This window comes from Alligator mississippiensis, chromosome 6, assembly GCF_030867095.1.
Source record: "Alligator mississippiensis isolate rAllMis1 chromosome 6, rAllMis1, whole genome shotgun sequence".
In the NCBI taxonomy this organism is placed as follows: Eukaryota; Metazoa; Chordata; order Crocodylia; family Alligatoridae; genus Alligator; species Alligator mississippiensis.
The window spans coordinates 25,408,403-25,432,645 of NC_081829.1; the positions used below are offsets into that span (position 1 = coordinate 25,408,403).

At 44.5% G+C, this 24,243-nt stretch overlaps 1 protein-coding gene across 1 annotated transcript; it reads right to left on the minus strand.

Annotated features, from left to right (window-relative positions):
- Positions 1–3,072: 3,072 nt before the first annotated feature.
- On the minus strand, positions 3,073–23,721 carry MYOZ1 (myozenin 1). The gene is made up of 6 exons (XM_006262961.4): positions 23,506–23,721; positions 21,295–21,396; positions 18,496–18,677; positions 7,917–8,175; positions 5,091–5,265; positions 3,073–3,658 (listed from the first exon to the last, which is right to left on the minus strand). Exons 2-6 carry the CDS (start codon positions 21,368–21,370, stop codon positions 3,427–3,429), a joined length of 924 nt encoding a protein of 307 aa, XP_006263023.1. The 5' UTR covers positions 21,371–21,396; positions 23,506–23,721; the 3' UTR covers positions 3,073–3,426.
- Between the last annotated feature and the right edge of the window lie 522 nt (positions 23,722–24,243).

A 24,243-nucleotide genomic window follows, 5' to 3' on the forward strand; every position in this document is an offset into this window, starting at 1 on the left:
TGATGTCAGATAGGCGGGAGGCTGCCATTCATGTCCCCAAATGGCTGTGGGCAATACATATACGCTCCTACCATCCCTACACATGTCCCATGCCTTGCTGATGTTTCATAGTACATTCTATCTCTGGTTCAAGGCCAGGACAGACTGGACATATAGTTGTCTCTCTCCCACGCTGCCTTGTCAGGTCACACACACACCACCCCCTTCTCACTGGGGCCTCTTGCACTCAACCAGCTCTCACATACTGCCTATCCAGACCACACACACTCTGCCCTACTCAAGGGGATCCTCAGGCTTTTCACCCCTCAGTCAGCCCTGGCATGGTCTTTTGGGCCTCTTCGTGACCCTCAGTCCAAACAGGACTGAGCAATTGCTCAACTATGGGCCTACTTTGCCCCTAGACCCTCACTGGACCAGTACGCCCCTCTTGGACCACAACTCCACCCCTTACACTAGGGCCTGGGGTCTTCCACACCTTAGGATTCAGTCACTCCTCCCTGAGCTTAACTGGCCCACAACTCCACTCTGCAACCCAGGGTCTCACACTCCTTTGGGTTCAGGTGCTGTTCATTCAGCATGCCTGGACCTCTCTCCAGGGTCCAACACCACATAGGACTCAAGTGCAGCTACTCTGCGTGCCTGTTCCCCCCTAACTCTCCTTGTAACCCACCCAAAGGCAGGGGTTTAGGTACCACAACCCATCATACACCAGGTAGGTTCTCAGTTGTGGCATTTGGGTGGTCCTGCCCCACCACAGGCAGGCCCACCAGACCCTCTTATCCCAGCAGGGTGCAGTTTTAGGTCATGCCCAGTACCAATGAGGCCTCACTCTCACCCCCAAGATTATCCTGGAGCCAGAGCTCAGCAAGACAATATTTCCTCCCTGCTGACTGATCTCACACCCCTCTGTCCTTATAACAGAATTCTCCAAAATGGCCACTCTCATCAGCCACCTGTCAGTGTCCTGTTCCAGCCCTTAAAGTGACAGGCACCCAAAAGAGTGTTCTGTCACACTACCCAAAGAAAAGGAGAAGAGGAAAAGTTCTAAATAAGATGGTGCTTTAGTGGGTTGTTGTGGAAGCCCCACTGAATAATTTGTAAGCATTGTTTTGTAAGTGGACATGTGGGACTGAGATGGATATCAAGGAAGGGAGAAGTCTACATCAGCAATGTCCAACTAAGCTAGTAGAGTGAACTCCTGAATTTAGGTGTGGTAAGTAAAACACAAACATTCACTAATCAGGAAGCAGCTCAGAAAGTAAATCTACAACTTATGCATCCTACCTGAGTGGATGCATACCTGAGTGGACTGTTACAACAACAATTAGCCAGAAGCATAAAGAGCAGAGTTGGGATCCTGGGAAAACCCTGTGGGAGAGCTGGTCAGGGGTTTGTGCAAGTTCTGAAAGTATGGGGGGAGGCACACATTTCCAAAAATGTTGGGGGGTGCAGCAGTCTTACCCATGCCAGGTACTCTTAAAAAAATAGTCCCTGGTTGAGCTGCCACCACCACATACTCTGCCCACCCTGGCTGTTGTTCTTAAACAGCAGCAGCAGCCAGGGACAGGGTACTTAAGAGTTCCTGGCATGGGTAAGCCATGGGGCTGCTGTTGCTGCCAAGACATGGACTCTGAGGGAATGGGGGCAATTCTGGCACCTCCCCAGCTAGGTATTGGGGTGGGTACCCCTCTTGCCCATTCCTAGTCATGATACTGCAATTAGCAGTAAATCAATTAGACATGCATTCTCAGCATAATCTAGTTAAGAAGGCAGTGGACTGTGTTCTAATCCTGGTTCTACCGCCTGCCTGCTATATAACCATGGTCAAGTCACTTCACTTTCTTGTGCCTCCCATCTTTGCCTATCTTGTTTGTGTGGTAAACTGGTTGAGTTACACTGTATTGTATTCTGGAGGAAGCAGGGAGTCTCAGGTTACAGTGAAAAGTTTTGCCTTGAATCTTCTATCAACAGCATTACAGCTGGTGTCGGATTTCAGCCATAGTAAGCCATCTTTTGCAGATAAAATTCTGGAAAAAAAACATTCTTCATTCAATCTTCCCAAAACAAGGTGTATGCCTTATTCAGGAACTTGTGGCATGCAAATAAATAGTGTGTGTGTGTGGTATCTCCCACACAACCATCTTCCATAGACATTTGCCTTAAAAAACAGATGGGCCTTCTACCTGAGTACTTCTGAAGTCAATGGACTCCAACTCTACCTGACCAATGCAGGTGAATGAATAAGTCCCAAATCCCAGGGCTCTTCACAGAGAATGCCCTGTCTCCAGCTCTCAGACATTCAGTTTGCAGGACTGTCAGCAAGAGTACCTTAGTGGGCCTTAGGTGCAGTGGCAATATATAGCAAGAATAAGGCAGTACAGTACAGTTGCATCATACGTGGATTTAACTTGCGCGAATTCAACTTTACGTGGGATGGGAGGGGGGGCCGGGCTTCAGTTTGCTTCAGTTTGCAGCAGCGGCGGGAGGTTTTGGCAGCTTGGTGGTGGCCCGGCAGCATGCAGCCATCCCCGCCACCACCCTGCGCTGCGCTGCTGCAGCCAGCCACACAGCTCCAAGCACGGCTCCGCGGCGGCGGGAGGTTTTGGAAGCAGCGGCAGTTGCCACTAGTCAAATCGCATGCGCGATTTTCACCTTACGCGCTGACCTCGGAACCTAACCCCTGCGTAAGTTGTGACACGCCTGTATTCTGAATAGCCAAAATCAGCCCATGGAGGGCCTCAGCTTCTTGATCTGTGTTTAGAAGCAAACACTGGGGTCTGCAATAAGTTAGTGTAATGTGCTCTTTGTTGCTAATTCATGCACATTCTGTGCTAGCTGTAGCTTTTGTATGACCTTCAAGATCAGCACCACTGGCGCAGTCAGCAGGTGCCAAGATCATCTTTCGTATCCACCTTATTGGTGCTAGTAGTATCTTTGTATTTGTGGCCCTTAACTCATTCCTCAGGGGCAGCTGTTTTTATGTTGGTATAACTACTCCCAACATAGCTCGTGCAGCAGCTTTTTCCAAAATTGGAACAGAAAAAAGAGACTGTTTTGTTTTATTTAGGTGCTTTATTGATTATGAACAAGTGACAGAACAGGTTTAATATGGAGCAGGCAGGCAGCATTCAGTGTCTCTACACAAAGGCCATTTCCTAGAGTTGCCTTGTCTTGCCTGGGTAGGTAAAAAGCCATCACTCATGCTCGCTCACTCTTTTTCTCTTTTAGTCTTTTCCCTTTATCTGCTTCTGTTACAGATAAACATCACAGCAAAGATCAGTTTAGAACCTAGTGAAAACTTGTCTGGCCTAGGGGCAAAGTAGAGATTCCTGGGATTGGAGGTGTGTTTTCCATCTCCCCACAATTATGAGCTTGCAAGTCAGGAGGGTTGAGAGGAAGGAAGGAAGAACAGAAGGAGGGAGGGGTTTATAGCTCCTCTGTTTCACCTTCCAGTGGCACGTTGACCTCAATAGTGTACTCATTCGGTTCTCCTGACCCCAACCAGGGCACAGGGGTCCTGTTGAAGGAGGGTCTGTTGTTGATATCTTGGCTGTAGACAATGACAGGCTCTGGCACCAAAGGACCAGCATCAAACTCAGGCATCTGGAAGGTCATCAGCTTGACTGCCTTCTCGTAGCCACCGTAAGGCATGGCAGTTCTGGGAGAATGGGACAAATAGTCAGCAAGCAGGCTGTGGTTTAGAAAATAATTAGTTACTGAAATTTAATTTTTATCAATGAATTGTTGGACTAGATCGGTGTTTCTCAGCCTGTGGGTCACAACCCAAAATTGGGTTACAAGAATATATGAAAGGGTTGCAAAAAACTTCAAAATGGATCAACTTTAAAAACGGATTCTCCTTTTAAAAGGAGAAAAATGTGGGAAACCATGACTTTTCCCTTGCAGGCTGTCAGAGTTCCAGTTTGCAAGGGGCTGCTTGGGGCTTCCTGGGGTCCCCCATGACTCCCCACCCCACACACCCACCCCCTGCTCCACACACGGGGGTGGGGGAGGTAGTGGGTCGGGAGTGCGGGTCACTGGGTCAGGACTCGCCAGATGTTTACAAATGAGTCCTGGTCCAAAAAAGGTTGAGAACCACTGGACTAGACCTCTGGAGTTCCCTTCTAGGCCAACTTTTCCACGATTCTATGGAGACCCAGTAGTATGGGTAGATGTGTCAGAGTGATAACAGCAGATGTCACTTTCCAATGAAATTACCCAGAGGGCAACATATAATCCAGCCATACAAAGATCCCTTCAAAATTCCACAACAGCATCAAAATATGCTCTTTCTGTTTGTAGGTACTGGTCCATTAGCACACAGCCAAATCAATGCCACAGCTATCAGTAGCTCCATAAACTTATAGAGTAGAGACTTTGATGCAGTAGTAATAGCATAGGAGTGGACCAGGTAAGTCCTGGGTTCTAAGCTATGCAGAGCCTCTTTCATTCTCTGGCCTAAGGCAAGACACCACATACTGTAGCAACACAGATGTGGACTGTGTGATAAAATTTAGAAATGCAGAGAAAGCTGCTGTTGCATCTCTAGAAATAGTTGTAATACTCTTATTGGTCATGAAAGGATTCTTAAATGTAGGATTGTAGAGATTCTGTCTGTTAGCCTTGAAAAGAATAATCTTTACAGAGCTCTGCAAATGACTGCCGTAATAAGTGCTTAATTATAGACATAGATATGCTATTACAGCCAACTCAATCTTACAATATGTACTCTGGAGAAGGGGGCACTGAAATAAGAACAACATCTTCCAGAACATGGGCTTCTGCTATCTGATCTAAAAGTGTCTCTGCTAGATATATTTCAGTAAGACTGATCTCATCTTTGTAGGCCTCCAGCTATTCCCTCCGCAAGAAGCTGGTACAAGCAGCATAGCATAAAAAATTTGAATCATAGAAAATTAGGGTTGGAAGAGACCTCAGGAGGTCATCTAGTCCAACCTCTGTATGGCATCTAGTCCAACCTCCAATCTGTGACTAAGACTCATTTATACTGCTTCAGGTACAGTGGCCACATCCCAAAATATCCTAATGCTCATGCCAGGATATCCTGGACCAAACCCAAGTGCCCTTACCTGTTAAAGGACTTGTAATGGGGGAAATCGGGTCTGGCACCATAAGACAACAAGTCAATGGTGAACTGACTTTTCTCCTGGGGGGTGATTCCTATGGCTCGTTCCCATGGGGATATGTAGGTTTTAAAGATGGAGACTTTCTTCCCATCTCCTGACTTTTCATCTGCTCTGCCATCTGCAAACAGGGAAAAAAAAGAGTACTTTGATTGTTAGATGTACATATGACAAATGGCTTTTCCATACCTTTGATATTGAAAGTAAAGCCACTGAGCCTGCAAATCACAAATCAAGAGCTAGGATATAAGAGAGACTACATCTTAAGAGAAGTTATCTCCTGGCAAATTTTTCCCATTCACAGACATGCACCATTAGCCAAAACCTGAGAGACACTGATATATGAGGCTTTTTTAGAACGTACATTGGGAAGTTAACTTTGAATTGAATTCAGCCCTATGGCATGGTATTGTATCAACAGCAGTGATCTTCCAGGACATGGAAGATGGCCTCCAGTCCCATCTTGAGCTCTGCAGGACAGCAACAGAACCTTATATGGGGTAGAGAATACTGCCAGCCATCCAATCTACTCAGTACCTCTGACTTTGCTTCTTAGTTTTGTTATTATAGTTAATTAGAAATGGATTACCCACACCGGTTTGGAAGAGGGTGGATTTGCTATGACAGGGTAGCTTGTGAAAGCTGTCTGATTACAGAAATGCTCTTAATTAGTTTCTTGAATTGTCAGAAGACTCATATTTTTGCATTTTGCATGATATCCCTTTTCCATTAGCAGAAAAAGACAAAGGGCTAAGTCCAAGCCCCAGTAAAGCAAATGGAAGTTTTACCTTTGCCTCCAAGGTATAAAAGTTCTACCTTGGGATGGCCACTGCATCACAAGGTCTGCACCTTTAAGAAGCCAAGTCAGCTTTTTTCTGGTTAAGTTTAGGTGAAGAGAAATGTACAGTAAACAGTAGAAAGGTCACCGACTTGGCTTGCCTCAACCACAGCCTATGCAAGTCCTTTCAAAACTCCTCTTTCTGGGCAGGCAGAAAGTGTTGAACTCTTCAGTGTGCCACCTGGGTGTTGAGGTTGAACAAGTTCCTTCTTCCCTCAGGAAGGAACAACCATCCCTCAGCCCATCCATTCTCATAGGAGGGAAAGTAGTCAGGACATCTAGCTCTATTCCTGGTTTGCCTATTAAATAACCAGGGTGACCTCAGGTAAGTCACTTTGCCTCTGCATGCTTCCATTTTATCTGCTAAGTGACTTTACCTACCCAGCAGGGTTTTGGTTATGTATTATTTGTAGAGCTGTTAATATCTTTAGATGACACGAACCTAAGAAGTACAAATAATTTGTTTTTCTAGTAGAGTCCTGTTTGGATCAGATCAAAATGAAATAATGGATTAATGAAGTTATTCCTGTGACTGCCAGAGTAACCATTGTACCTTATACAGAAAACATCAGTGCTTATAATCTGCATAGCACAGCTTTTATCTGTAAACCTTTTCTTTTATCTATAGATCTTCTTTCCTTGGCTCATTTGTTTTCCATCTTATCAAGAGCCAGCTTTGTCAATCCATTTTGTTCCCCAGGCTGCCCTGATTTGAGGGAATTACAAGTATAAAGATGACTTCCCTCTTTCGTTTTAAAACAGAAGTTAATTTCTAGCCCTTTTCCTTGTGAAGAGGATAGAAAAAATATCAGTGTTTAGAAGTAAATTGATCCCTAAGGATAAAAGAAACAAAAAATTGGGACCTGCTTCTGCAGCCAAAGCCATGGTGAGGATTTGAAACCTCTTTCCCTCTCTCTTGTCTGCAGCTATATGACAATGATAGACTGGAATATGCAAGTTTGGAGAAGAAGGCTTCTATACAAATCCTTTTTTCACAGACCAATGTAGAACTGCCGAAGCTGGACCTGATCTAAAATCAAATTTAGATTCTTCCTTATTACAGACTGAGACTTTAAAGACTTATTAGAGCTGTTTAATGGAGTTGGATGCCTAATTCAGTATAGTTCCTATAGTACTCTGCCTCTGTTGGACATCAAAATCCCTTAGGATCACCCTAAATAGCAACTTTCCCTTGCTAGGCTCTAAATTATAATTCAGTATCACCTCCTTACATGGTTTATGATGAAGAGAGAATGTTAAGGTTTTGCCTCCAGAAGTTTCTGGCCAAACTAAATAGAGGATCAAATTAACTAAAGACTGAATTCAATGTAAAGTACTGTTCATCACATAGTCAGTGAAAATATTGAACAAATGTCAGTAGCCACAACAGAATAGTAATTACTCATGGGTAACGCTCAAAAAATTTTGGTGGTTAAGCCTTGATGGTGGTTTTGCTTATATTTTCTTGGTTAAGCCTATATTAAACTTCTGTGGATGTAGTTATGTTTCTTTGATCTGAGAACCAGGGTCATTTATGTGGTATATACAGAGTATCATGTTAAATTGGACCAATGGACCAGCCAGTCCAGCATCCTGCCTCCAGGAGCAATCAATATGGGACGTTTCAGAAGAAGCTGTAAAACCTCACAGTGGACAATATGTGATACTTGCCCATGTCAACTTTAGAAAATCATGAGCTTTTCCACAACTTCCTTGGTTCTGAATTAATTCATTATTACCATGTCTTGTCAAAGTAAGCAGTACAGACTGATGTGAGCAAAATCATCAAACAAAAGTCCATCCTACTTTTCCAAGCTTTGAAAAGATTTAGGTTACATTTTTCTTTAGCTGAATCCATTACCAATCCCTAAAAATGCTAAGTCTAAGTTCCAACAGGCTTACCCACTCATCATTCTTCATGCACAGTTACTGACCTTTTCCAGCACTGTCACCTCCTCCACCATCCACTCCTCCCCCAGTGCCCGCTGGCCCTCCAGCATGACCGGGTCCAGTGCCCCCAGCACCACCTTTGCTTCCAGGTTTCGGAGGAGGGGCAGGGGGATAGTGCAGCTTATTAGGCCCATACTGCCCTGTAGTCACTCCTCCCACCATCCGCCCGCTGGCATGTGAATAGCCATGAGCTTCTCCTCCATAATGTCCTCCGACGGAGGGGATGAACCGCTGAAAGTGATCCTGGAGAAACAGAAAAAAGGGCAGAAATTACTCTTACTGAGCGTGTTCCATTTATGGGCCTGCTGTGTGGGGCTCAGAAAGCGTGTGCAAAAAGTCCCTAGCTCCTACTGGACCCAAGTCTAAATCACAAAAACCAGTGCTAGAATTTAGTATTGGTCATTCTGTATATAGGAATAGGTAAGGATTAGTAGGATCTACTGAAGGTCATTTTATGAGGTCTATTAACAGACCTATTTTAGAGGCTGAAGAAGGAACAAGCAGGGAGACCTGCAGGGCAAGGCTGTGGTACATTTTCTGAGTGGTAAGAGTGTCCAAAACTAGGAAACCAGTGTTTAGAGCAGGGTGCACTAACAGAAAGAGGAAAGAGCAAGCTTGGGGGAGCAGAAGCAGGTGCAAGCCACAACTGAGGTACATTGGCTGAGCAACTGGTGGTAGTCAGTGCTGGCAAAGCAAGGAGTCAGTCTTTTGGGTCGGGACTGAGAGAGAAGGGCAAGGAATGGTAACAAAGAAAACAGGAGTAAAAAGTTCAGAGTCAGGATCTAATGGTATAAGTGAGGACCAGCATCCTTGCAACATGCAAGTGAAACGTTCTCCTCTTACTTGCAGTCCTTCAGCTTTGCCTAGCAGGTTCCCTATTCAGTTTGAGAAAGCATAGGGAGAGGCTGGTTTGTAAGAACCCCTGAGGCTTTACTGAGACCCAAAACCTGCACAAGAGGAGGGTAAGGGAATGGAAAAGCTTTTATTATAAGCTTAATAGACTTTAGGAAACCAGTTCTAGTCAGCAGTCAGGGAAGGGAGAAACCTCCATCCATCAGAAAGACAAAGCGGGTCTTACTGGCTAGGCATCCTGTCATCCCAAAAAAGGACTTGATCTAGGGAGTGTGGTCATACATGTACAGGGTTTATTATTCTTGATATTGACCTGATCCTTCTAAGCACTTTAATTCCACTGACTTTGACTGGGATAGAAGGACTCAAAGCCCACTGTAAAGAGGGGATGTCTGTGGTTCTAAAGTAGCACCCTGCTTCCCTACAGAGTGATTTAAGCAAATACCCATGCTGTGTCATGTATGAGACGTGTTTTATGTATTAAGTGAATGTAAGATCAGAACTTGATTCATGTAAGTGCTAAAACAATGTGCTCCTCACATACTAAGTGTATCCTCATAGACATATGAAATATAAAATATGAATTATATTATCCATGTAAATGTTTCACATATGTTCTTTTAATATGGGTGTGAAGATAGGCTATAGGTGTGTGAACCAGTAATGGAAGAAGCCACCAAGCTGAATGCAACTTTGTTCCATTCTGCCTGTATAGGTTCCCCAGATGTAGCCAACTGGAAATCTGAATGTGAACTCCACAGCCCTGTAAAGGGTTAAGCATTTTACATATCTCTTACACCTAGCACAGTTTAGCAAAGACAGTCTTTCCAGGCTGTAAACCAGCTTCCAAGGCCAGCTGCTCAGTTAGCTAAAAATAGACAAGAAGAAGTGAAAACCCCACAAGGCTCTGTACAGAATGATATAACTCTGTCTTCAGCAACAGTGTCCAGGGCTTCACAGTAGGTCATGCAAGCTGCAGCTCAGGCACTGAGCCATCTGTGAGCTAAACTGACAGAGTTGGTGCCTCTGGGGGACTTTAGGGAATGTCTCCTGTCTCTGCCTGATTGACATTCCCATTTTAGGAACAAGGAAGATAAGGTTCCCCTGAATGTCAGGAAACACTGAGGATGGAGAAAATTGTGATCATGAAGGTTTCATCTCTCACGCCTTAGGCTGTACGTAGAAGCTGGCAAGTCTGTTTGTGTAGCTATGCCTGGGGAGTTGCTCAGTGCTATAAAGGTAGAACAAGTAGGTATTGAGGAAAAGTAGGAGGATGGTCTTCTCAATGGGGTAACACATGGTACTGCATGCATTTACAACTTAAGATCTCCATAAGGCAGCAATTTTAGCAATTTCACCTGTCTGGCCTCTAAATCCAACTACTGTATGTACCATTCCATAGAACCACACAGTCAGTTCCCCCTCATATTATGAATGCTAGGTTTTTCCTTGCAGCTCTTTCACAGAAAAGTACCTGAAACATCAGCAGGATGATGAGCTGTAGTACCAGAATACGAAATTTGTCCTGGCATAGCGGTACTAGGTATAGATGTTGATGGATATTGTTTTCTTGTCTTTTTATTACTTGTGATAATATTGTTAAATGAGAGAGAAGCCTCTGTGAAGTATGGGTGGGCTTCCTATTTCCTTTCCAATAAGTGTAAGGGACTCCAACAAATGGGGGAAAATAGATATATAGGTACAGGATTCCTTTGCTGAGACATTTTAGTTTCTACATGCAGAACAAGTCTCATCTCTCAGTAAGTCTCTGGCATCATTTCCCTCCTTTGTGCAGAAAGGTAGCTCCAGCCTTAAGTTTGAGGCTACAGGCTACAATACGCAGGAGCCTAAGGAAGAAGAGTCCCAAGCCAGAACCAAAACTGGGAGGAAAGGGCTTTGATTTGAACAGGAACATCAACCATAGGTGGAACTGGGTGGCTCAGTCCCCTTATGGGCAGTCCAGGCCAAAAGCCAAGGAGCAAACTGAGAATGAAGACTGGATTCCTCTCTCAGCCTTGGGTGGGACTACTGCTGGAAAACTTGCTCAGCCCCCACCTGCTCTGCACTACCCTGTGGGATAGAGATCTCTGTTCTCCAGGCCTGTCTACCCAACAGCCCTAAATTTAATGAAAAATATTCTAAGAGAACAGCTGTTGGCTTGGGCAGATGCACACAGTCCTCACGACTGGTTGAGCAGATTGAATTTATGTGTCTTTGAAAAGGCTTTCCCTGGCTAAGGGTCTGACCCTTCAGGGGGCTGAGTGCCTATGCAGGAAGGGTTCCTAATCCTCCAGCACTGCCATATGTGCCTCAGGAGAAACGGGTGGTGAAAAATGATCCTCTCATGGAACTAAGAGTTTGAAGGATCCCAAGGGCCTGATGTCATTGAGGGTGGTGCCTGCGAGGGGACACCATGTGCTCCCTGTCGGCTTCTTGCTGTTCCCTATAGGGAATGATTGAGGCGACCAAATGTGTTTCTATTTCCACTCCCTGATGAAGAGCTTCCCAAATGCTCAATGTCTGAAGTTACTGTTGCTCCCTCCACTCTGCAGCAGCCATCCAAGTACACCTTTATTTTGGGCCATGGAGATTTAAAGTTTGGTTTATCAAACATATGGTGAGAGCACACGAAAGAGCGCATAGTTCTTTCTGCAAGAGAGGGTGCTCCGGAATCCTCCCCTGGAAGCTGCACTCCCTTAAAGCAGTGCTGTGTTTATATAAAGAGAGAAGGGCGTAAGACTGATCACAGATGTTCAGACATTTCAGGATGTTTTATTCCAGTAACACTTTACGCTCCCTTGGGAAGCACCGTGGTCCAACATTAGGGCAGCACTGGACTCCTGGTTCCTATGTCTTGGCTCTGCCAAAAACTTACTATTTGATCTTGGGCAAGTCACACTGCCTCTTATTGCCTCCATTTCCTTATCTATGTAGTTATGTGATTTATCCAACTTAGAAAATCACTTTGAAGTACTTGGGTGAAAACAGCTGTAGAAGCATGAAATAGAATTATACAAATCACGTGTATATTTTGTGTCAGCCCACTACCATTTTCTTGGATGATAGAACTGAGTCCCCGTGTCCATTGAGTCCTGAGATATCTCACACTGCTTCACTAGTGGATCCCAGAATTGCTGAGTTAAGACTGGTTTCCTCTGCACATGCATACTTTCCCCTTGACTGCTCTGCCCACCACTCCTGGATCGAAAGGAGAATGAGTCTCTATTCATAGTCTCTTGGGGTCGAAAAGACTTCTAGCAGTGCTCCACCACAGTAGAACCTACTTTTGGCTGTGGGGCAAGTGGCAGTAGCATTAACCCCCTAGGTGCTGGCAGAGGCAGAAATTAATGCTGCTGCCACTTACCCTGTAGCCACAGATTAGTGTCTCTAAGGATCTCAACCCAGAAACTTGGCAACAGGGCCAGCATCCAGGAGTTAGTGTCACTGCTGCAGAACTGTGTCCCAGGGGGGATCCCAAATGGGATATTTAGCAGCGGGGCAAATGACAGCATAGTTATCCCCCCAGGTGCTGATCCTGCTGACACAGTAGCTCTGGTAGCTGCAGGAGTGAATGCTGTCCACCCCACCCTCTGGGAAGCCTCATGGTTTGGATGGCCCATCTCCATTGACCAGATCCAGCCTGCAAGCCATGCTTGACACCCCTGTTTTAGAAATAGGGATTTTCTTCTCACTATAGCTGTATTAAGAAACCAATAGAGCCATAAAGGTGTCATAAAAAGTCAAAGGTCCAAGCTGAACAGCCTGTAGGGTTAGTGTGGTGAAAATGTGGCGAATTCTATAACCAACACCACACAAAGGAGTGACAGGGATAGTTAGGGAAAAGAGGCAACACAAAAAATCATGTGCAATTCCCCAGCCTGGCTGACCAGGTACCAGCCTTCAGCACAAGGCTAGAGCAGGGTTCAAGCTCATGCCTCAAACTGTAGCAAGACACTTTAATAGCTCGACTACCAGACCCCTGCCATCAAGGTGTATAGAGGCCTTTAACTTGCTTTGTTTTTGGATCTAAAGAGCTGTTAGGTGTAAAGAGCTGAAGGGAAAACAGCAGAACCAAGTAGTCTCCCTCTCAGCTGTTACCTACACACCTAGAAACAGGTTGCATTTTATCAACAGAAAAAGATCACTTCTTTTTCTGTAGCGCTTTCTAGCTAAGGGTAGGAAAGATGGTCCAATGGCTGAAGAGCAAACTGAAATCCATGAGATCTAGAACTTCAGTTAGTCACTAATAAATCTGCCCTGCACCTCAGATCCTCTGTAAATTGGGGATAGCACTTCCCTGCCTCCCCAGGCTGCAGCATATACATAGGGAGACAGTATCACAAAGTACTTAGCAGACACGGTGACATATTAAGCCTCTCAGTGCTATGCCGATGAGGTAGGCATCATCTGCATTGCACACATGGCAAAGCTGAAGTTCAGAGAGAGACCAAATTCACACAGTGAGTCAGTAGCAAAACTAGGAATAGACAAGATGTTTCACTCCCATTATCTGCCCTAACCTTTCCCAGGGAGCCTGGATATCTCTCATACGTAATGTGAACAGGACATCAGACTAACCATTCTGTCCTGTGGCTATTTCAGGAACAGCACATCCTGCATTTGTGCAGGGCTTGGGCTAGATGCTTCCTGAGGTCCCTTCCAACCCTATACTTCTATGAAGATAACAGACTAAACTCTTCTTGGATGGTCTCCTGCAAGCAAATCATCTTGACTGGTTTTCTAGAGACAAGGCTTTCAGCTGAGTGGGACCAGCACTTGGTGCTTTCTTTTCCTACCAAGTGTACACTCCAGCATGGGGACATCTGACATTTATATGTACACAGTACCCAAAGCCTAAATGAAAACCTTTTCCAAGTCAGGGAGAGTGGTGTGATTATCTGGTGTGATTGTTCAGAAAGAGCAGGAGGAGAGGATGAATCAGGGAATGCTAAGATTTCCTACCTTGTGTAGAAAGTTTATGGCTCCAGCACTAGCTGCTCCAGGAACCCTTATACAGCACGTGTTTATTTTTAAAAACCTTTCCCTTTGTCCTGTTTCTTACGTCAAGTTACCAACCTGGTAAAGCTTCTGTTTAAGGAACAAGGAGATCCCCTTATGGTGTCCCAACCTACCCCTTCCTTTTTCTAAGTATGATTTGGGAATTTCCTGGAAGGAAGGCTCAGAAATCCACCAGCCTAAGTACAAAGGAAACATTGTTCAGGTTGTGGAACACTGCACTTTGACACAGGGTCTCCTTCGTGGACGGGCACACAGGACAAGAAAATGAATGGCAGTAGGAGAGTAGTTTAAGGCAGCAGTAAAAACACTTTGCTCCTTCACTGCAAACCTCAGCTCCTTTTCATTCCGCTCTATGAGAGCCTTCCTTTCATGTCCTTCCCCAGGCTGGAGATGGAGAAAGGGAGGGATGAGAAGATAGAATCATAGAAATATTAGAGCCCAAAAAGTCTTGATCAAATTAATTTGGTGACAGCTGCTGTATTGCAAACTTGGGAAAAGGTAATCAGAGCACGGGTGGTAGTAGCATAAACTGTCTGCACACAACCCCCCCATGCCTGCTCCAACAAAACATCTGCATGGAAGAAAATAGTTTGGTCCTTGTTTCCCATTCAGCTTTCAGTCCCTCTGATTAAGCTGCCAAAAAGGGTGCTAATTAGTGACAGCTGTGGTGATGGATTTTGTAATGAAGACACATCTATTAAAATAATGGAGAGAGCCCAACAGACTTGATTCACACCAAGCAACCATTGGATGATAACAGTTATGTTCCTGATCCTATTAATCTAGTCCTGACTGGGGCTGGTAAAACAGATTGAACCCTGCCTGTAAAAGACAGCAGACAGTGATTATCTGTACTTGTCCGGAAAAAGGTGCATCTGAAATGGAGTCACAGTAGATTTTTAAATAGAAAACAGCTCCAGTTTGAGGCACTTTCATTATTCCATTGTAGTGAGGCCAAGAAGGACATTTCAGAGTTTCTGGGATCATCTTTAACCCCAAATACCTTTCCTCACAGAAGCATTTCCAGCATCATTTCAATAGTATCCCTACCAAGAAAGACACTACACACAGGCAAATGGGTTTCTTAGCTAAATTCCTTTCTCACCATGGGAGAGTACAGATTTGTTTTCATACAGTGAACAGGATCCTCTATAAAAAGTGTGTGCTGTAAAAATGCAGTACTTAATGCATAAAATATAGTGCAAAGTCCTCCCATCTTTGGGATACAGTCATTCTCACCAAGCGGTCCTTGGTTCAGAGGCACACACTGCTAAAAATATTTTCTACTTTTGGGTGCCTCGGGTTTCTGGGTGCCCCACTCGAAATGCCTTCTGTGTCACATTTCATTACCCTTGCTTTTTTCAAGTTGGGTACCTAGAAATAGACACACTCATATTTTGAAAATTGGGTTTCAGCCATTCATTCCCCCAGCTCAGTTCTCCTATGAGACCTGCATGGGAATTCTGAAATCTAATATGAGGCCTCATTGTTTCTGTCACACCTTGTGAGCCTTATGTTTATTTGGGGTCTCTGAGCCTTTCTCATTTCTCTTATCCCTGCTGCAAACTTCAGTGCATCAACTGGCCAGTTGGAGAAAGAGTTTTGAAGCAGTAGTAGCTTGCTTAAAGCTGTTGGGTCAGCTATTTTTTTTTTTTTCACTAAACATCTTCCAGGGGCTGCCAAATATTTGTACCAATGTTGAGCACTTTTCTGGCACCAGCCATCCAAGAAGTTCAAAGCACAGAAATTAATGGCACAGTACATCTGGGCAGTAGAACACTGTATGGATGGACAAACTTGTCATATTGAATGAAATAGTTTGAATGTTTGTAATAGTTGCCCATTAGCCAGTTTAGGAAGACAAGATTCATCTTCTTATCTAGGCCATTGTTTTGGTCTATGTGCAGAAGGTCCTGACTTTGCTCAAAGTCTTAACTCTTGAATTTTATCTTTAGAGGCCTTTAACAAAGTTACCCTAAAAATGACCCTTAAGCAAACATCCCACATTTTGAGAAATCAAACCCTAGGAGCCTTTTAAAAGATTGGAAATAAAAGTCAATTCAGTGATATGGAAATTCCCCAAAGTAATTAAAATGGTCAAGAAAAGAAACTGATTGCCAAGCAAAAGAATCTGTTAAACTGTAGGAGGGGCCCAAGACGGCAACTCCCTCAATAAAAACTGTAACCTACTGTCCCAATTTGGAGGTAACCTCACTTGCAGAACAACGAAGGAAGAATCGCAAGTGCAGGCCGGTTCAGACTGATCACCTGAACCACCCTCTCCGTGAACATGAATCTCTTAGTTCACGCTGAAGCCGCAGAGCACCCAAAAGGGACTGAAGGAAGGGGACTTAGTCCTATCGGTATTGAGGCCAGCCCATTGAACCGTATTGCGGAGGCGAGCCCATTGAACCGTACTACTGAGGCCAACCCATTAAATTGTACTACTGAGGAATGAAAGCATATTTAGGTGTTTGGCTTCTCGGAATTCTAGGATTGTAAGTATATTATGAAAATAATAGTATAGATTCAAATTTAACTTTGAATTGTAATTGTTTTAAAGAAGTACATTTAGAGCATTGTTTCTGATATATGTAGTTATTGTGTTCTTAATGTTTGTGGTATTTCTTAAAGCTAAGCAGTGTTATATGTGTAGCAAAGAATTTTAAAATAAAATTGTGTTGTGTGAATTAAGTGTGTAATCATTGTGAAATTGTGCAATCAACTAACTACTCCCCCAGCCAGTGCATCAAACGAATCAGTAAGTTGTGTGGGATTTTCTCTATTCCATAACCCACTAGAGACAAACCTGAGACAAACTAGCCAAAGGCTCCCCAGCATTGAGCCTCACCCTAGTTTGTGGAACCCCATGTAGCATAGCAGAACCATCCCCAACTAGATCATCCCAGCCAAAGCTTTGTCTACTCAGGTCTTGAAAACCTCCAAGGATGGAGATTCCATCACCACTCTGAGTAACATGTTCCAGTATTTTACTACCCTCCTAGTGAGGAAATTATTCCTAATATCTAACCTAAACTTCCTTTGCTGCAACTTGAAACTGTTTCTCCTTGTTCTGTCATCTGCCATCACTGAGAACAGGTTAGCTCCATCCTCTTTTGAACAGTCTAGCTTCATCCTCTATGACCCCATCTTCAGGAGCAAAGGGGGTGGAAGCAGGAGTTGATGGATCCTGGTTTCCACCTCCTTTGCTCCTGACGTCAGGAGTACACACAAAGCTACCCTATTCAATATTCCTGCTTATTGTTTAATAGACTCTTTCTCCTTCAGTTTAATTTTCTCCAAATCCTGCTCCCCAAATTGCTCTTGATAAGGTGAAAAAGTCCCTTTATTTTCTGCTTTAGTGTCAGAAACTAGGGCAGCAAGCCAGCTAAGTTGCCCTAGCTGGCCCTGGTTACCTGAGTGGGCCTGGCTTCCAGCAGCCTAATAATTTACAGCTGGCCCCAGGTGCCTATATGGGTATGGCTTCCTAATTTTTTTAATTTCTTTCAGTAACTGCTAGGTTACTCAGTAGGATATAAATCTTTCTGCCTAGGTTTTGGTTGTTGTTTCTGGGTTCTGTTGGCTGATTTCTTGCTCCAGACTCAAGCCTGGATGTGTTTTGATCCAAAATGACTTGATGGATCCTGATTTCTACTTCCTTTGCTCCTGACTCTAATTTAGATCTCTATTTTCTGACAGTCTGCTCTTAGTTTGTGGCTTAGCTTGGTGGTTTCTTGCACTCCAGTCCAGTACAAGTGGATTGCTCTGAACCCTCTATTTTGATTTAGTGGGGGTTTTTTTGGGGGGGGAGGGGGTTTGTTACCTCCCTAAGTTAAGACCCTTTGGATTGGAGAACAACTGGGCTGATGAGAAGAAACTAAAGCTTTAAGGAACAGACAGGGGAAGGAGATATTGAGTCAGCATTTGCAATTTTGTTTTTCTGCTGCTTCAGTAATTCAAACTCCTGAAATGGGGGGAGGGTGGTAGAAATCTTTGGTGAAAAAGAGAAAAGACTAGCCTCAATTTTTAAGCTTAAATAACAAACTTAGTTTGGGGTAGGAGAAACTGGATGTGCCTGACTTTCTGCACTGTTATGGACAAGAAAAAACAATAGTGAAAATAAAGTAGGATGTTAGGCTTACTGCTCTACCCAGAAGTTCCCATTAAACATCACCGAATAACTACAGTGTTGGCAGCTAGAGGCCTGTACCTGAATTTTACTTCATGGATATTCTCTCAAAAGTGAACTGAAGCCTAAGACAAAGAAGAATGAAAAATACCATGGCCTACAGTGAAAATGGAACAGAACCCAGGGGTCTGAATTCAGGTCTGAATGAAGCACTTATTCCTGGTGGGAGAAGGGAAATGCAATGATTAAAACAATCAACACTCATGTACTTATTGGTAAACAGCTCTGGCAATCTATAGCATTTATAATTCTCCCCATTTGAGTTTTACTGACATTGCTTCATTAATGGGTCCCCAATGTGCCCTGAAGGAAACTAATGCTGAGACACAAAGGAGTGTCACTCTTTGAGCTTGTTTGCAATCATGGCCTTCCCCCACACTTCTCACCAATAGACTCCACATCATAAGGATTCTTCCCGTTCCCAAGGCAAAAGCAGAGCAATTCAACTTTCCCACCTATTCCCATATGTAATGAACCAGCTGTGGTTGCACTCTCTGACCTACCACTGAACTGTCAGTGAAGACATCAGGGTTATTCTCATATATGAATTTCTCCACCCGCAGCTGACGTAGTTTGAACATCTTTGATCCTTTGTTGGTGAGGAGAGAGAGCTCTTCTAGCATCACATCCCTGGGGATGCTGATCTTCTTCCCCAGGTTCAGCTTGGACCCTTCCTGTGGCATGACTAAAAAACATACCAGAAGGTGCACCTTAGCATGCTCTCTGTTCTCTTATTCCCCAGCACCCATGCACAAGTCAAGCATTGTCTACATTAGAAAGGTTCCAGTAATAGAACAGGCCTACACAGATTTCCTTTTCCTGATGGTTTTCTGGACATCTATCAAAGCAAGTTACCCTAATTCCCGTTCAAAATACATCTGGATGCGTGTATGGTAAAGCATTACTACTGCAGACACACCCCATTTTTCAGTTACCTGAATTGTCCACTGCTCTGAGGTCTGTTCACTTGAAAGCCATTTACACTTTTAAACAATGATGACAAGCAAGAAGCAAGGACAAAACTGGGACACCACTGGAATAAGCCCTAAGAGGCAGCCATGCAAATGGCTGAGATTTAATTCATGAGCATGCCTGAAAAATAATTCCCTGTAGTTAATTATAGAGTTTATTTTTGTTTTAAAATGATCTCTGCTGTATTTTGCAGTTGGTCATGATGCCATTAGGACTTTCCTGATTGGCAGCTCTTATCTAGTTACAGATCTGCTGAGTCCCCTGGATAAATGAAAGGGGCAGTTTCCCTTCATTCACTCCATGCTAGGCTGCCTTTCATTCTGTGCTAGGTCCTGCACTACAGCCTAGCTAAAACTGAGGCTAGGGCCCTCCCTTAACCAATTCTTCACCTTTCATTAGCCTCCAGTCCCTTGTATTGCAATCCCATTAGCCCTTTCCAGGGACAGGCTAAGCAGAAGAAATGTAGGGTTTAAACATAAATACAAGCTTTTTAGACCTTCTTTATCTACCCTAAGCAAGAGAGAGTCCTCTTTTTAAACTCTGTTAGTTACTTTTAACTCTTACTGACATGGCAATAAACTTAGATTGAATGCCTGGTTTTTGTATTCCATTCATTTCAGTGGAGTTACAGCAGCTTATAGTAATAGTGACAGATCAGGTGGCTACACCACAAAGACAGGTGACTGTTTTCCTGCCCTTAAGAGTCATTGACAAGGATGGCATGCTGAACCCTGCATCCTTTGGACAAATTCTGACACATGAGCAAAATCCCTGAAAGGATTCTTTCCTCAACAAGCCAGCTTCATACAGCACCATTCCCCAACCAAGGAGAGAGAACCTTTCTCCTGAACATAGGATGTATTTGGATACACAGCTAGTTAAAAGGAGCACTGTTATAGACACAGGGCCATATTTGCTTGTTGGTGTGAATACAGGGCTTTAGGGATGAACCTGAAAGGCTATATAATAGTGCTCTTAGCCCCATTCTCCCTAGCAGAGCAGATTCCAGAGATCCTCTTTGAGAGCTGAGGAAGGAATAACAACCAGTTACTTGCTTTGCAATTCTATGGAAACCTTGGATAAAAAGGGTGTGTCTCTGCTACTTCCATGTTATCCACTCCAATGTGCACAGACAGTGCTGAAGGAAAAGTACCTCCAGTCCTGCAGGACACAGGCTTGCATTCCCCCTCATTTATCTCAGATGAAGAACTTGACCCTATGACTAGTGAGTGCCAGAATCAAGGAGCTTCTACTCTACAGAAGAAAAGCAAATGAGGGCCACAGATAATGACTGAGGGATCTGTACAGCTGCATAGCTCATTAAAGGGACAAGTACACAGGCATGGCTAAGCAGTCACGTTATGCTCTCATTTACCATGATTTAAATCTGGTGTAACTCCACTGTAGTAACTCCATAGTAGCCAATGATTCATCTTAGAGTTTGGCCCAGAGGGATTACTTAACCCCTGTGGAGGGAAGACTAATAAAATATGGTACGGTTATATGCTGGCATCTAACAAATCATGTAGGAGGGCCTACCTACTGGCCTGGGCACTGCAGGTCATGTTCACCTATTAGACTCCAAGGAAGGACAGGAACAACATGCTTCCAGGACTCTTTCCAGCCCATATGTCATGCTTCCTTACCCTTTCCCATCCCATTCATCATCTAGCAGTCTCCTTTGAAGGGCTAATTCAGACCTGCAGAGCACCAAATAGAGGCCAGCAGTAAGTGGAAAACACAGGATGCTACCTGCAACAGCATAGGTGCCAACTTTGTTTTTTGCCAATGGGTGCTTACAGATGTAAAAAAACAAACAAAAAAACCAAAACGGCACTTTACTTTTAACTCAGTGTGTTCAAGTGCCGAGCCCTGCACATGCCCAGAAGATGCAGTGCATTACTTCAAGCCAGCTCTGAAGCATCTGTAAACATCGGGTGCTTTAGCGGGGCTTTTTTTCTAATAGCTGATTAAAAATGCCAAAAAGCTCCACTGAAGTGCCTGATCTCTACAGACTCTGCAGAGCTCATTTGAAGTAACCTACTGCTTCTTCCGGTAAAGCATAGTTTGTTTGTTTTTTAACATCTGCAAGCATGGCTCAGTGGGTGCTGACCACCTGCTAATTTTTTTGGTGGGTGCTTGAGTCCCAGAGCACCCACAGAGTTGGTGCATTTGTGCAATGGGCATTGTTAGGAATGTGACCGTTCTGTTACCTCCCAGGTGTCACCTTCCTAGATACAGAGGTGAGCAAATGCTCTATCTTGGAGTTGTAATTTTATGTCTCACTGAAACCTACCAACAGGAATTTCTGGGAGATATGTGCATCTTACCTTCTTCACTTAGTTTCCCAATTAGTTTAGTGGACTTTTTCCTCTTGATGGGAGCAGGAGTTCCTGCCAGGGGCATTACAACAAAGGAATCTCTCTTTCAGTCTAAGGAGACAAGGAAATAGAGAATGAGACACTGGAAAACTAGAGCAACACAATGGAACCAAGTATTCTGCCTCTGCTTTGCGATGAAGCACGCAGCCCTTGTTTCATATCCAGATTCTTCTCCAAACCCTTACCTGTGGAGTAACTGCTAAAAAAAATCATCTTCCATGTCAAGCTGTAATGATGTCTTTGTGGTTGCTTAATATCAAGACACAATATGCCAACATATGGCAAAGTAAGCATCCTGTTATAACATAATCTTGCCTCACCAAGACACCGCACTGTAACATCACAGTGTTAAAGCACTGTGCTACACCATGCCTGTTATTGTTTTAGCAAACAATGACAAAAAGTCATATTGCAACATCACACCATGGCAACATAAAATTGCTACAACGCTATGTAAATATCATTAGGTGGTGGGAGATCATCTGCTTGTAATGATGCTGGGGTATCTGCCCAGGAGAAGATACTTTGAACATTTGAATAACATGGAAGCTTAGATGGTGGAACATAGGATAGTCCTAATAAAGTTAGAACTGTCCCTCAAAAACTGAGCAGATGACAAGCTGCCGAGATCTTTCTTTCCATAATGGACCTGGTCTTTTACCACTGTAGGTGATCCACTCCAAAAGAGCTAAACAAAGGAAACAAGTGGCAAGCAGGCTAGACGAAAAAGCCCCCATGCTTTGAAGTCACCTACACTTGTGTCTTATTTATTCAGTTTATCACAGACCCTTCAGGTTTGGGGGACTTGATTTCACACATCATCTTGTCCTTGTCTCCCTTAGGGGGAGAGGTTTGAACTACAAGGCTGAGAGAGCAGAAAAGAAAGCCCTGCAAATCCATTTCAAACCTTCCTCCACCCTCAGTCCTGCATGGTGGTGAAGGTGGCACAAACAACTTCTAGGGGTCAGATCCTAGGCTGATATTATAAACTGGCACAGCTCCAGGGACTTCAGCTTCAAATTGCAAAAGTCAGCTGGCTGGAAAGCCTAATTATGTCATTTGTCCCCTTTGCCATTTTGCACTGGGATTCAGAACTGCATCCTTTAAATTGAGAGCTATGTTAAACACAAAAACAAAGAAACAAGTGCCCTAAGAATTTAGGCAATGTCTGTGGCACATATTTTGCCATGCAGATATTTCTCAGTACTTCTCCATTTTTTTGTTTTGCTTTTGGAACATGCTTTTGAGAGGTGGCCAGACAGCTGATTGACTCCTGTGCTAATAGCAGCTCAGCCAGACCAGACCAGCTCTGTTTGCTCTTGGCAAGTATGGTATTCTCCTGGGTTAGGTTTTCTTCCTGATTTCCAGGGTTTACTTTCTATTGATAGCATCTCCATGAAGTTCACATCATAAAAGTGCCAACCATGGTATATTCCCAAATAAAGTGTCAGCAGGTGCAGTGTAAAGCATGCACTATGCATTCTCCTCTGAGCAGCCAGACATCTGTTTAGCTATATAAAAAGGGGAGGGTGCTGTTTGACAGGACAGGCATGATGCTGCCAGGATACCTGGGTGGGGGAGGGACTGGGAATTTTTAGAGTGGGAAAAGGGAGAGAAATCTGCCTGCCTGAAATATGAACTCCCAGCAGTAGGTGGGGAGAGGTCATCCCACTAGGGGTGGAGCTCTGTTAACACAACACAATAATCCCAGGGTGAGATTGAAGGAAACCTGCTGTGTCCTCTCTCTAATCCTTCACTGATTCCCAGGCAGGCTCAGGGCCAGGGGAACCTATAGTGCTCACTGAGCCCAGGGGAGGAGAGGGAATCCCAGGCAGGACAGGAATCCTGCAGTATTCAGTTGTCCCCTGGCTAAGCCAGGATGATAGATCATTCAGAGACTCCAAAGAGAGAGGCTACCATGGTCTTGCACCCAACTACTATCCCAGGCACAGAGCTGGGGCAAGAAACACAGCTTTCCTGCAACTGGGCTGTGCTCTGCAGCACAGTTCCTCCCCACCAATCTGCAGCAAACTTTCCAGCACTGCTTTCCTGTCCCCAGGCTGCAGTGTGAGGCTGGTCTCTACCTTCTAGCTCCATTTCTGCCCTTGTCCTCTTCTCTCTAGGCTCTGGGGTTGTTATTTTGCTGTTAGAAGAACTCACCTCAGGCTCCCAGTGCCAGGCTCAGACACATATACACACCCCTTTCCCAGGGCCCTGCTGCAGCGGGATGGCAGGATGGTCTCCACGTCCCTCCTCTGGGCACTTTGCAGGAGGCTCGGCTCCCAGCCCCTGCTCACCCAGGGCACACGTTCTTAGTCCAGGTCTGCACAGCACAGAGTGCTGATGCGGAGTGCTGTGAATTTGACTCCTGGAGACCGGTCACACAGGCATCCTGAGGTTATTAATAGTAGACAGCACAGAGTACATGGGTCTCAGATAGCACCAGCACAGGGGAGAGGAGGAAAGGAAAAGAGTGCACCTCAGCACTCCTATTGCTCCTGCAGTCCTGATCCAAACACCATGTGGGTGCCTGGCTTGTCAAAACCATTGCTCTTCTCCCTCTGTATAAAAGCAGTGTTCTTTTCCCATTCAATACTATGCTACACCTTCATAATTCCTCCCCCTCCTGCGCTATCCTATATCCCTGTGTGCCCTGCACACCCTTGAACCTCACTTGACTGCATGGCACCTTCTGCACCCACCTCACCCTGCACGCCACTGCTTCCTCTAAACTTCTATCCCCTACTTCACACCCTTGTAATTTCTCCTCCCCCAATGCCCTACTCCAATGATTCTCAACCAGGGTGATGTGGCACCCTCAGATGCCTTAAGATCTTTTCAAGGGTGCCCCACAGTGTTAGCAGTGTTAGGGGTGCAAATATGATTCACAAGATAAAC

What these genes read in the sequence shown, in the direction of transcription:
- MYOZ1 (XM_006262961.4), bottom strand. Translation starts at nt 21,370, where the DNA reads ATGCCCCTGGCAGGAACTCCTGCTCCCATCAAGAGGAAAAAGTCCACT. An exon ending in AGGTGACAGTGCTGGAAAAG is followed by an intron (nt 5,266 to 7,916) that starts GTCAGTAACTGT and finishes CCCTGTTTGCAG; the next exon opens with ATGGCAGAGCAGATGAAAAG. An exon ending in CATTACAAGTCCTTTAACAG is followed by an intron (nt 3,659 to 5,090) that starts GTAAGGGCACTT and finishes CCATTCTCCCAG; the next exon opens with AACTGCCATGCCTTACGGTG.